The sequence below is a fragment of the Helianthus annuus genome, chromosome 5, assembly GCF_002127325.2.
Source record: "Helianthus annuus cultivar XRQ/B chromosome 5, HanXRQr2.0-SUNRISE, whole genome shotgun sequence".
Lineage (NCBI taxonomy): Eukaryota > Viridiplantae > Streptophyta > Magnoliopsida > Asterales > Asteraceae > Helianthus > Helianthus annuus.
Window position 1 is genome coordinate 102144364 of NC_035437.2, and position 13940 is coordinate 102158303.

General features: G+C 40.8%; 2 protein-coding genes across 2 annotated transcripts; both read right to left on the bottom strand.

Annotated features, from left to right (window-relative positions):
* Positions 1-3253: 3253 nt before the first annotated feature.
* On the bottom strand, positions 3254-5785 carry LOC110941086 (annexin D2). The gene is made up of 5 exons (XM_022182701.2): positions 5111-5785; positions 4606-4751; positions 4297-4515; positions 3825-4037; positions 3254-3755 (listed from the first exon to the last, which is right to left on the bottom strand). The coding sequence occupies exons 1-5, from the start codon at positions 5184-5186 to the stop codon at positions 3459-3461; spliced, it is 951 nt and encodes a 316-aa protein (XP_022038393.1). The 5' UTR covers positions 5187-5785; the 3' UTR covers positions 3254-3458.
* Positions 5786-8161: 2376 nt separating this feature from the next.
* Positions 8162-9783, bottom strand: LOC110943500 (uncharacterized mitochondrial protein AtMg00810-like). Its single transcript, XM_022185246.1, has 2 exons — positions 9244-9783; positions 8162-8374 (listed from the first exon to the last, which is right to left on the bottom strand). Exons 1-2 carry the CDS (start codon positions 9781-9783, stop codon positions 8162-8164), a joined length of 753 nt encoding a protein of 250 aa, XP_022040938.1.
* Positions 9784-13940: the final 4157 nt, after the last annotated feature.

A 13940-nucleotide genomic window follows, 5' to 3' on the forward strand; every position in this document is an offset into this window, starting at 1 on the left:
CGTAGTCCGCATACATGGTGTTAAGTTGCTCCTGGGAAACGGAGCCAACCTCCTTCAGATACTTCAGCTCAGCAGCCAATTCTTCCTTCTCTCCCACCAGCACCGCCATCTCCTGCTCCCAGGCTCGCTTGTTCTTCTCCAGCATGGCTCCAGCCCCCTGAACAAAAAAAAAGAGTCAGTATATGTATGTAAAAAAAAGAGGGAGGGGAAGGAGGAAGGATTGTACACCTTCTCCTCCTGTAACTTCCTCTCAGCTTCAACCACCCGGCACCTAAGTCCGGCAGCAACAGATTGGGAAGCTTTAAGCTCAGCCTTGAGTCCCTCGTTGGCCCTCCTCAGATCGTTAACCCTCTGCAACATACCAGCACCCCTAAAAAAGCTCTCACAAAGGGACATGCTGTATTGTTCCTCGAAAAGGTCGTCCCTCATAGCAGAATTCACGAATTTATGTGAGGGAGGAACAGCATGGTTCAGGAAGTCCCTAGCAGCTTCTGGAGTCCCTATCACCGAGGAACTAGTCACCTTCCATTTGGGGACGTAGGTGAGGGGGATAGCATCAGCAAACAGAGGAGCGAGAGGGGATCGATTAGCGGGACCTTCAAGGGGAGGGGGTTTACTGGTCCCAGTAGCATGAGAAGGTGAAAGCTCAAAAGCTGAGGAAAAACGGGCTACGCCCACCTCAGAAGCCTTATCCCGAACACGGGAAGAAGAGGGGCCAGTAGGAATCTCTATGGGATCCTGAGAACTCCCCTGCAAAACAAGGAAAAGGATATCAAAAACAAGACAAAGGCAGAGAAAAGAGAACGAGAGGATGAAAAGACCCACCAGCAAAGGCATACTCACAAGATTCGAAGACCTCAAGTGTTTAGACAAAGAGCCTTTGACCCCAACAGGGGGAAGATCAGAAACAGCCTTCGACGAAGGAGGGGGCTTCTGACCACTGGCACTTCGAAGTCTTTGTCGGATATTACGAGGAGCGGGGGCTGGCTGAGGACTTACAGATTTTCTCTTGCGAACTAAATCTTCATCATCGCTTTGATCAGCATGTTGGACAGGGGGAAGGTCGGGGGAACTTTCCTCCTCGTCAGAGGGGTTCCCCTTATCACCTCCCACGGTGACAGAACCCCCAACCTGGGCAGATCCCCTGTAACCAACGCTACTCCACTCCGGCTCAGACTCGGAACAACTTCACCATCAACCACAAACTGCACATCCTTGGAGTCTCCCTGAAGCAACCTCCATAAAGTCAACTCTGCAGAAGAAAGACACTAAAGATGACTACACGGAGACAAAGAAACAAAAACAAACAAATGCAGACCCAAGACGGAAAAATACCTTTTTTACCAAAGAAAGCCTTAGGACGAACAGGGTAAGAGGGACTCAATCCACCCATAGCCAAAATACCCTCGGAAAAAGTGAAAGCCCTGGTAGGATGCTCATACATACGTTTCCACTGAACAGTCTCGTTCGCCGATAAAGAAGGAACAACATCTTCGATGGGAGTATCAACATCCCTGGGCAAAGGGGATTCTGACATCATAGCAGCAGAGACAAAAATAAACCTACTTTTCCAATCCTTTGGGTAAGTGGAAGTCGGCATGAAAGAATAACAGGGTTTTGACACGTTGTTCTGCCTCTTGGCAAAGGTAAACCAATCTCCATCGGAGATCAGCTTGTAAAACATGCAGAACAAAGGAATGGAAGGTTCACCGGAAATAGCAGCACAAGATAATTCAAAGTGCACCACTCTCATCCACCCTAAAGGATGCAACTGAGAGAAGTGAACCCTAAAATGGCGAAGCAAATCGACTTTAAAAGAGGAGAGTGGATATCGGACCCCGCAAGAGGAGAAAGCCAGGGTATAAAGAGGAATCACGTCCGGCGTAAACACCGCCGGTTCATCAGGATCCGGCAAGGTAGGAGAAAACTGTTCAGGAATGGCAAATGTCTCGACAAAAGATCTCAAATCCTTTGCCGTCAGGACTGACTTGATTACAGAACGGCCGGAGCGACTCATAGTTGGAAGAAGAACGACGATCGGAGAAAGAATGGTGATTAAAAGGAATTGTGACGGAGAAGAAAAGGAATCTGAAAGATTAGATAGAAAAGTTTGAAAGGGCATAGGATATTTAAAAGGGGCAACTGACATGCAGATAACCGTCCCATCATCAATCTCGTCAAAATTCAAAAAAGGGGCACGTGTTGCTAAGGGGATAACTCCCGCTATAGGTATCCGGCGGAATAATGGCTAGTGGGGACGGTTGATTACAACTGACCGGGAGAGAGCCCACAAAAAAAAAAAAAAAAGAAAACCTCTCTTCGAATAGTTATGACTCAGCCCCGGATCATGAGCCTCGGGTCTCAGAACCAGGGACTAAAGATGACTTGACGACGGGCCAGTGGGAAGGCCCACTTTACCCGCTCTGGATTATCCTTACGAGGGCCCAATTATACGCAAGCCCAAGTAATAGAGTTATCTTGCCCATTAAGGTTTCTTTCCCTTTGGAAAAGGCGGGAAAACCACGAGCAGGAAATGCAGGCTTCATTTAATGTTGACAAGAAGAGGATCTCAGCTGGCATATGTGCTTTTCCGGCTAGAGCATTAAATGAGAAGATCATCTTACCGTTAGGGGTCAGACACGTGTCTGCACCCCTCGAGGACTCGCCGGACTCGTTGGATCATTTATGTAAAATATCTCACACGCAAGATAAGAGCTGGGCATTATATAAGGAGAACAATGAAGGACATGAGGTATGATCAGGAAACCATCTCATTTACTCCACTCTCATTTACTACCTCCATATTAATTCCCGACCAATATTCCCACGCATTTATCACCCACATCACATTTATTAGATTCACACCATAGAGGAAACATCCCGGTGATCACACTCATCGGGATAGAACTCCTCTGCTCCTCCGGCAAGTTTACTTACTCTCACGCCGGAGCTTGGTCACGGATCCCCCCTCCGGGGTCCTCCGTGGCGAGGCTAACGGTTTGTTCTTTTGCAGTAGCTAAGGTGAAGGCTCTCAACATCAGCGAAGATCCATCTAACGTCATCCGGGTGTTGGGTATTCGACAACATAGGTACATAGATGGTAATTAACTATTATTTAGAAATAACATCATAAATAAAACAAACGTTGTTAGTTAACCACCGTAGCTTGTTATACAAATGACACAATTTTAGGTATAAAAATAAGTGTGATTCTATTTATAAACCAAGACAATAGATTTTTGAACATCAAACATGGTTGCCAATTCAAACAAAATTATCATATATTATATATGGGCACACATACTCGATACACAAAGACGATGATCGAGTTTATTAGTTCAAAAGTTCACATAAAGCACGAAAAAAAAAACACCCGACACTAGTCTCCACAACGATCTCAACACAAATCACAAACAACCTCATACCGATCACCATTGCGCATGTTCAGAACCTCACTTCTAAGCATCTCCACATCCAATGAGAGCCAAAAGCATGTCTTCATAATCTCCTCTAGTGTCCTTAGCAATGGCCTTATCTAGAGGGACACTGTTCCTCCTCTGATATTCTTCTTTTATGGTTTTCATGTCAACTTCAGCGCGTGTTGCAACTACGCGTGTGAGTGCACCCTCGTCGGTTCCTGTTTTGTTAATTGCTAACCTTAATACCTTCTCGAAGTACTTCTCAGGGTATGTTAAGCACTTTATGGTTGCTCTTAGCAATGAAAGGTACTCATCCTTTGTATCTTCCTTCAAATCCTACACAAATACACAACACATATGTTTTCAGATATGTTTCAAGATTCGGAAAGTGTTTTCTGTTTGTACCTTATTGATATCTTTTCCAAACTGGTTTTTGTATTGATTCAGGGTTGCATTGATCTGTACTTTGCTCCTAGTAGCAAGGATTCTGATAAGATCATCATCATTGTAACATTTATCAGTTATTTTCTCATGGAGTATCTTAGCTTCAGTCTTTGCAAGAGTCATGTTCACTTCACTTCCTTCATAACGGTAAGTTCCCACTAACGGCAACAACAACTACAATAACAAACATTTCAAGCTTTAACTCATTTGGGGCAGGGGTGGCTCTTATGGTGTGCGGGGAGGACTTCCGCACATACCAAATCCAATATAGAGGCTCATTATCAAATACATTTTTATGCTTTATAATATATTGTTTATCGTTAAAGCATATGGGCACATTTTTCGAGCTCGAACAGGGTACGTGAATTCTCAGAGACGCCACTGATTTGGGCTAGCTATATGGTTTTATAAAGAATGTATGTGTTATGCGTACCTTCCTGAAGTCTCCGGTTGTGTGATACGCAACATCTTCTTCGATGGATTTCTTAAAGCAAGCATGATACGCTTGTTTTGCAAGAAGCAAATCATGTGCGGATCTCGTGCAAGCAATTTCCACAAGAACTTGATTGCTTTTGGTCCATCTTTTTGTAGCTTCGTTAGCCAAATACGCATCGCGTTCAGATGGATCAAGTGTCCAAAGACGAACAAGCCGCTGAAAAACAATAAACAAATTATAAAATTTATCTCAATCTTTGTTTGTTGTGGATTTAAATTTAACTACGAAATATAAATTAGATCAAACCTCAAAATCATTCGAGAGCTCCTTATCGAGCGATTTAAGGAGATCCTCGTTGTATGTTGAAGTATAAGTTTCGCGAATTTGCTTGCGTTGTGCAGCATTTCGGTGGGATAAAATCGAAATGATCAAACCCTCATTTGTTCCCCATCCTTCAAGATTGATCATAAAACAATAAATACAGGTCAAAACTAATCTTTTCTTATCAATGTCTATGTTTATATTATAACTTGGATTAATCCAATAACTAAAAAAAATGATGCCCAATTACAGATCAGGAAACAGGGGAGTAAGACTAACAACAGAGATGGAGTTGACATTTTAACAAACAGTTGTTGTACTTTGAAACAAAAGATAAAAGAAGACGATCGGATCACAGTACTGATTGCGTTTTCAAGATCAGATTCATCATAATTAATACTTGATCGAAGACTGAATCAGACTTGATTCAACGCCATAGATTACATTACACTAACTAAGATGAAGTAACCGACATGAAGAGGAGAGATACCTGAGAAGGCTTTACGGAGCTGTTCGACGTCATCGGAGACGGAGATATCATGTGCCGGAACGCTGATCGTCGACATTTTCTGTTTCTTCACTGATTTCTTTTCTTCTACAAATGCTTGCTCTATTTATCAACATACCAAATTATTTATTATTCAACGCTCCTAATAATTATTATTATTTAATACATTGTAACTTTTTTTTATTTAGATTTAATTACGGTTTTGGTCTATGTGGTTTGTTAAAAATCATTATTTCGGTCCATTAGTTTAAAAATTGCGATTTAAGTATCTGTGGTTACACTTTCGTAACTAGTTCAGTCCATGCGTTTTCACTTTGTAACTATTTCAATCCATTATTCTATTAAGTACATGGATTGAAATTGTTACGAGGTGTACTGAAATAGTTACAAAAGTGAAACTATAGGGACTGAAATCATAACTTTTAAACTATTAGACTGAAATAGTAATTTTTGACAAACTATAAGGATAGAAACAGTAAATAACTCTTTTATTTATAAAGATTTTCCTTATGTGTCGGTAACATTTATAATATATTTATAGTAACATTTATATTTATATTTATAATATAGTATTGTACAAAACTGTGTCGACAGAGATTATTTGAATTTCGGTTAGGTTTAAAGAACTATTAGAATTTAGAAATATTCAATGAACATATAATTATCCAAATATTAAAAGTTCCACTGATTTCGCCACGTCTCAAAGGTAAGATGGGACATGTATTATTATATTTTGGAAGGATATGGTATGGGTGTCGGCTTACCAATAATTCAACTTCCGCTTTTATCTTTTACACGCACACTCGGGATCCGCGTCCCAATCGAACCGGCCGCGTATCCACATGACGGATTTACAAAAGTTTTATTTTAGCTTAGATTACATTACACTACTTACATGAATAAAATATTAAATAGTTACCACTGAAAATTTAGCGTTAAGATGATAAGTGAAATAAAACTAGTATTAAGCACCCTGCGTTACGGTGGGAGCGAGCACTATTGCCAGCGATCACCGACACTGAAGTTAGGGTGTGTTAATGCGAAGAAATTTAATTGAAACGTAAAACATAAAATAAAATAACTAAGTTGATCTAGAACTCGTGCGTTGCGATGAACCCGTGTCTATTTTATCTCGTTTGACAGGTTCATCGTAATCTATATATATATATATATATATATATTATATCATTCCCACTATACAAACCATAATGCATATATTACAACAACCATTGCATCCATATGTTGCAAACTATATTTATATAAGATTTTGGCTAAATTAATTAGATTATTATAAATAATAATAATTTAAAAATAAAACAACACAAATTTGAATGGATCAAACTGATTGAACATGGTAAGATAATGAAACCATTATTTGATTAGAACACAACCACTTAAGCACAATTTACAACCATACATGCATACAAAACAAATCGAATTTGATAAGGTAATGAAACCATTATTTGATTAACATACAACCATTTAAGTACAATTTACAACCAAACATGCATACAAATTATTTGATTAAGATACAAACATTTAAGCATAATTTATAACCAAAGATGCATACTATTTGATTAAGGTACAAACATTTAAGCATAATTTACAACAAAAGATGCATACTATTTGATTAAGATACAAACATTTAAACATAATATACAACCAAAGATGCATACACATGTTACAAATTAATAGTATATAAACAGCTGGAAAATATCGGGTCATTTGGATAGGTTATCCAATTCTCTTTCTATAGAACACAAATATATAAGAGTGGTCTTATTAAATTATTAAATTATGACACGTGATACTACCAGATACTTATTTAATAATTATATATATGAGAAAATCATAAATATGCTTTTTCAAAGATAACTTTTTTTTTATCCACGACCATAACAATCTAACAAAACTAATATTGCTCTGTTCTTGATCCACACAAATGTGTTTATATCTAATCTCCTCTAAAATCTTCATGACTGTAACAATTGAACTACTAAACATCTTATCGTTGCGAGCTCTCCAAAGAAACCACAACACAGATGTGATAATTGCTTGTAAGATCTTCTTATGAGGCGGTTGTACAAAAAATCTTTAGGGGGTTGCTAAGATCTCTTTAGTAGTGTGTATTAGGGGGCTGCTAGGATCTCTTTGGTAGTGTGTACTGCACTGAACTTGATATTAATCCATGTACCAATACGGAGCCCCGTTGTTGATGCAAAAGGGCATAAAGCAAAAAAAGATGATATGTTGATGCCTGATAAGCCTTGGCCCCATAGATTGAACATGATGTTGATCTAACTTGAATTCCTCTTATGTTAATTGTTAAATGCATCCAAAGTGGGGATCTTTTTAGAGTCACTTGGCAAAAAAACTTAAAGGGACCCAATTTATCCAACATTATGTATAGTTATCCGGACTAAACATTAATCTTTCAGATGTTGTTCGAAAAGGGTGGACAAAAAAATTACCGAAGATATCGTCAATCCATACCCACTTGTCTGTAATGTCCTTGAATTTAACATGGTTGGCTGTGTTACACCATTGCTAGAGTTATCCTAGCTCTGTATAGTCTTGCAAACCTTATCTCCAACACCAACTCCATATTATTCTATATGTTAGGTATCGGATCAAAGTAGGTTCAAATGGAAGCTAACAAACACACACACTAGCTAAAAATTAAAAAAAAAAAAGAATATAACGTGGTTCAATCAAAGTAACCTACGTCCATGGGTTGCAACTAGGCATGACTTTTATTAGGTGCTCGAAGATTACAATTACATAATGGTTATTTAGAAGACTAAATTATGGTTAACTACTTAGTTAACAAGTTAACTAAGTGGGCCAAACTAGGGTCGGCTGCCCAAAAGTCTACGGACCCAACAATCTCCTACTCAGAGGCTTTCTACAGTCCACAAAGTCCATTTAAGTAAACTCGTCATCAGTAACATCAGTAATCTTCACATTCAAGTCCTCCAAGCTTCTAGTTCTTAAGAACAGGTTACGACTCCATTCATATCCCCTTAGTTGCAATCACCACTTCTCATCAAGTACCTGAAAGGCTGGCTGAAGCTCCAACCCGATAGTCATATCAGACCCAATCATAACCAACCACGCTACTAGCCCATCCTTTGTCTCAACTAGCTTGCACACTCCACCGGATCCAAAGATACACCGAGGACCATCACCACTCTCCAAATTCAACAAGTGTTTCACAAGAGAGATTTTCTCAATTGGAATATCGATCTACAAAACCCAACAGAGTTTTCTAAATGTAACTGGAACATGTGTCGTGTTTCCATTATCAATAAACCCCAAACCTAGCTTTGACCTCTAATCCTGTTCAGCTTAAATCACTTCTTCACCAGGCTTCGCCTATGCAAAACGAACCCTCTTTTTCCACTTTGACTCAACAAACCCTTTTTCTTAAAGACGGTTATAGACCCCCTTAGCAGATACTTCCACCATGCTCAATGATCCCCTTTTGTTTCCATGAGCACTAAAAAGGTTGCCATTAATTACCTTCCATTCACCACCACCAATTATACATCCAGCCCTTGTTTATCCAATTGACTAACAAGGTACGATTAGGGTGGAAGGGGTGCTCCACAAATGGGGAGTGGCAAACTTTTCCACTAGCCAATAATTTCATGTCATGTCAACTCCCCATTCCACTCCCCATTTTGTGAGGAATCTAAGGCTGAAAGCAAGGGTTAGTGTAAGATAATGATAAAATCGTACCTCTTCTATTCGCAAATCATTCAATATATAGTTACAACAGAATATCCTATATCAGGATATGATAATTATAATCAATACAATACAAAAATACAAACCAATCTTTTCTATAAATGTGTCATCTATTACACCCCCGCAGTTGAAGCGGTAGGAGAACGAATGCGTAGACTGGATCGGAAGTCATCAAAGAGAACCCGTGGCAATCCCTTCGTGAAGATATCAGCAACTTGAAATCTGGAAGGTACATGTAAAATGCGGACAAGACCTTTCTGAACATGATCACGCACAAAATGTATATCGAGTTCGATGTGTTTAGTACGTTGGTGTTGAACCGGGTTACCTGACAAGTAGATGGCACTTATATTGTCACAGTATACCAAAGAAGCCTTAAACAATGGCCATCGAAGTTCAAGAAGAAGATTTAGGAGCCAACATATTTCAGCTACGACGTTGGCAACCCCTCGATATTCGGCTTCAGCACTAGAACGGGAGATGGTAGACTGGCGCTTAGAGGACCAGGAAACCAGGTTATCCCCTAAATAAACACAATAACCAGACGTGGATCTTCGAGTATCAGGGCACCCGGCCCAATCCGCATCCGTGTAGGCACGAATGGAGAGAGAAGATGATGCATGAAGATGGAGCCCGAAGTCAGCAGTTCCTTGAATGTATCGTAGAATACGTTTAAGAGCATTCCAATGAGCGAGACCAGGAGAGTGCATGTGCATGCATACTTGTTGAACCGTATAGGTGATATCCGGGCGAGTGAATGTAAGATATTGAAGAGCACCTGCAAGACTTTTGTAGGTGGTGGGATCATCAAAGAGGGGGCCAGATGTATCACCCAATTTTGTCTGAGTGTCTACCGGCAGGCTTGCAAGAGTCCATGCCTGCACGATGAATAATGTCCCTTGCATAAGCTTGCTGAGATAAGAATAAGTTGTCACCGTTTTGCGTGACCGAAATACCAAGAAAATATGTCAGTGGCCCTAAATCTTTCATGGCGAATTCACCTGCAAGAATGGACATAAGTTGTTGGCGAAGAGAGTCAGACGAAGTTGTAAGAATGATATCGTCAACATAAAGTAATAAGTAAGCCACATGTTGACCATGATGATAGACAAAGATCGAGTTGTCAGACTTGCACCGATAAAATCCTTGTTGAAGAACAAAGTCAGTAAACCTTTGGTACCATGCCCGAGGCGCCTGTTTGAGACCATAGAGGGACTTTTTGAGACGACAGACATGGTCTGGATAGTCACGATGACGAAATCCCATTGGTTGATGCATAAAAACAGTTTCCTGTAAGTGCCCGTGAAAAAATGCATTTGTCACATCCAATTGGTGAATAGGCCACGACTGAGAAAGAGCCAACGTAAAAACAGTCTGAATGGTAGTTGGTGTTGGTGCACCTGTGTCTGTACTTTGTCTGTATTCGGTCTGTATATAAACGATGTTCTAAGTCTGTAAGTTGACCAAGTCAACCATCCTCCGGTTTGACTTGGTCAAACAGTTAGAAAGTAGTTGTCTGTCTCGAAGGATAGCTCCTCGAAGGATACTATTGATCCTTCGAGGTACTCGAAAGATATGCTTCGATTGTTAGACCTCGAAGGATCATCCTTCGAGGTCATTGCTGATCATTCGAACATCTTGTCATCGATAGATGATCCTTCGGACCATCTATCGGATCCTTCGGACATGACCTGCTGTGTATGGGTATAAATACCCATGCATTGTGTTGAGTTCATTAGACTTGTTAGAGACACACAGACAGAAAGACACCGAGAGATAGAGAGTTTCTTGAGAGCATTCTGTCCGGAACTCACACACACACTTTGAGAGTTTACATGTTAGATTTGTAAACATTGTGCTTGTAACCGAAACCTTCATTTGCATTAATACAAGTTGTGTTAATCGGTGAACCCGTGTGTGTTGTGTTTATACTTGCTTAATCCCGGTTTGCTCGCTAGCTTGGATTCCGCACTCGTTAGTGGGTTAGTATAACAAGGTTTGAGGTTCGTCATCCTCCGACAAAAAGGGACCTACAAGTGGTATCAGAGCTTGGCTCTTTACCTTGTTTAAAACCGGGTTATTCAAGTTTTGGTGTGTTTGGACACTTAGTTTGGATCCCGTTTTTTAGTGCTTTTCTTGGTTTTTCTTACATAAAAACGCGTTCTAAACCTTCGGGAGTGTTCAAGTTTGGGTTGGGTAACTTAAAAACTTGTTTTTGAGTGTGTTGGTAATTTCCGGCCATATTCCGGTCAATATTCCGGTGACTGGTTTGCAGATAGGGTTTTCCTTTTTGGGTAAATTATCTTTCAAAATCTTAGTTGGTGGGAAAGTTGTCAGCCTGCCATACCCTTTTGCCGAAAGTTGAATTACCAACCCATCACCTTTTCACCAACCTATCACATCAACGTCAGTTGTGTCAGAATCTCTCGAAAGATATCTTTCGACCTCGAAAGACCATCTTTCGATCAAGGAAGGCTCGAAAGATTGTCATCCTTCGACCCATCCTTCGAAGTCCGAAACATATCTTTCGACCAAAAGGAATCTATTCGAAAGACAGTGTCCGAAAGATAGGGATTTAACTCGAAAGATAAGGATCTTTCAAAAGGGAATCCTTCGAGTTCTTGAATCTTTCGAAATTATTGTTCGAGATTCAACAGTAATCTTTCGAGTACTGTTGATCCTTCGAACAATAGTTAATCTTTCGATTGTGGTCAGTTTATTGCTAACAAGTTTCTGTGATTTCTAATCTTTCGACCAGGATCCTTCGACCGTGTGATCTTTCGGAATTCTTACTTAGCATTTATTTTGCTCATTTATCATGAATCCGAACTGGTGGAATCCGGCCCCCGACAGCGGCAAATATACAAGTTCTGGTGTCACTCCCTCATGGTGGGGTACACCGGCGCCAGACAGTGGAAAATACACGTCTACAAGTCTATCGCCTTCATGGGCCGAGTCTCCGGTATCGACATCTTCTCAGGGAAATCAGTGGGCGTTAGTCTCGAATCAAACTCCTAGTATCCAAAGTATCTTACTGAGCGAAAGCGAAACAGGAAGTTTGAATCGACCTCCGAAGCTGATGCATTTAAACGAGTATCCAGGTTGGGCTGATCGCTTCCGTACATATGTTTTGGGTCAAAATACAGAGCTGTGGATACGTTTCACCACAGACTTTGATCAAGCTATCGAAGTCGCCGCTTCAACAACTGCTAGCTTTGCCGATCTTCCAGAGGATCAGAAGAAAATATATGATCTGGAGAAGAAAGCCTACGCCATTCTCACTCAGGCGTTAAGCAAAGACATCTATCATCAATTTGTCAGCTTCAAGACTACAAAGAAGCTATGGGACGGTTTGAAAACCAGGGGAGTAGGAAATGAAGCAACACGTCAATTGCGTCATGATCTGCTCAAGAAAGAATTCGACTGTTTCACATGCTTAGATAAGGAGTCTTTGGGAGACATGACAAGTCGGTTTTATCATTTGCTTACTGAGCTGAATAATTTTGGTGTGACGACAACTCAAGCAGAAGTGGTGAAAAAGTTTGCTGATGCTTTGCCTCCACAATGGAGTAGCTTCTTGGAAATCCTGAAGTATAACGGAGTGTTGAAAACTACAAATATCAACGACTTCGTGCAGCTTCTGGAAAACAAGGATCAGGAGGAAACCTTAAAGGCGAAGAGAGTTCCATTGCCACAAAATCCTGAAATGTATTGTGGAACTTCCAATACTTCGTCTGCAAGAACAGGTCCACATGCTCCTTTGCAAACAGCGTTTGTCACAACCACTGATATGTATGGCAATCCGGTGCAAGTTCCTGTTAAGCCACCTCCCACCACAGACATGTATGGAAATCCAATAGAACCACCTCCTCCTCCTCCTCCTGCTCAACAACAACGTGCATGTTATGGAGGAACATCATCTGCTGGTCAACAGTCAAAGTCAGGTACCGTACAGCTCGACACGTCAAGCTTCTCTAAAATCAGTGTAGAAGTAGCTAAGGAACACATGGAGCTGCTTAACACTGTAGTGAGCGCGTACTGTGGATTAATAGAAGGTCAGATTGGCAACATTAATCTGACACAAGAAGACTACAGGCAGATTGATAAAGAGGAGATGGACTTGATGGACATCAAGTGGGCCTTTGCGAGTGCTGTGAGAAGAGCAAAGGATTGGATGGAAAGTACTGGAAGAACCAGCTTGGAAAGTAAGCGAGACACCAAGTATGGGTTCGATAAACAAGCTGTTAAGTGCTTCAACTGTGGTGAACGGGGTCACTTTAAAAGGGAGTGCACAAAGCCAGCCCAGCACGGGAATCAAAACCCCTTCAGAAACCAAGGCAACCAGCAGAACAGAAACAATGATCGTACATTGGTACCCGTCAACAATCAAACCAACCGGGCACTTGCGGTTCAGGTGGATGAAGGTTGTGACTGGTCAATCCAGTTGGGTGGTGATGCTCCCGATGGAACAGCATGTTTTGCTCAGGTTGTGAAGAAGTTAGTTCACACCAGTGGTGGAGAATCTTCTGCCAGTGGTGGTGAATCATCTGAAGATGAAGATTCGTCTGGATACAGTAGAAGTGTTGATGAAGAATCATCCAACTCTGGTGATGATCATGTGGGTGAGACATCTAATGTTTCGGATGATGTTGACTTTGATGAACTTTTGGAGGAAGCTGCAGCAGAAACTCAAAGAAGATCTATTCTGGTGGATCAAGCTGCTTATTCTTCGTCTTCTCTCCATTCAGCCTTTATGGCTAATGTCGACGGTTCATCAAGTCAGGTATGCGTCGATGAACCCACTGCTATTAACTGTGATGAATGTGATAGATTGCATGCTAGGTGTGCTGACTTAGAAGGAAACATGTCTGAGTTGCAAGCCAAACATGATGCTTTACAAGCTAGTTTGTTTGACTTGCAAGACAAACATAGTTCCTTGAGTGCTGATTGGTGTGACTTGCAAAGCAAGCATGAGGCTTTGCAAGAGAAATATGATGTGACATTCATCCACAATCAGAAGTTGACTGTGGATCTCTCTAAATGCACAGAAGCCAACATGTTT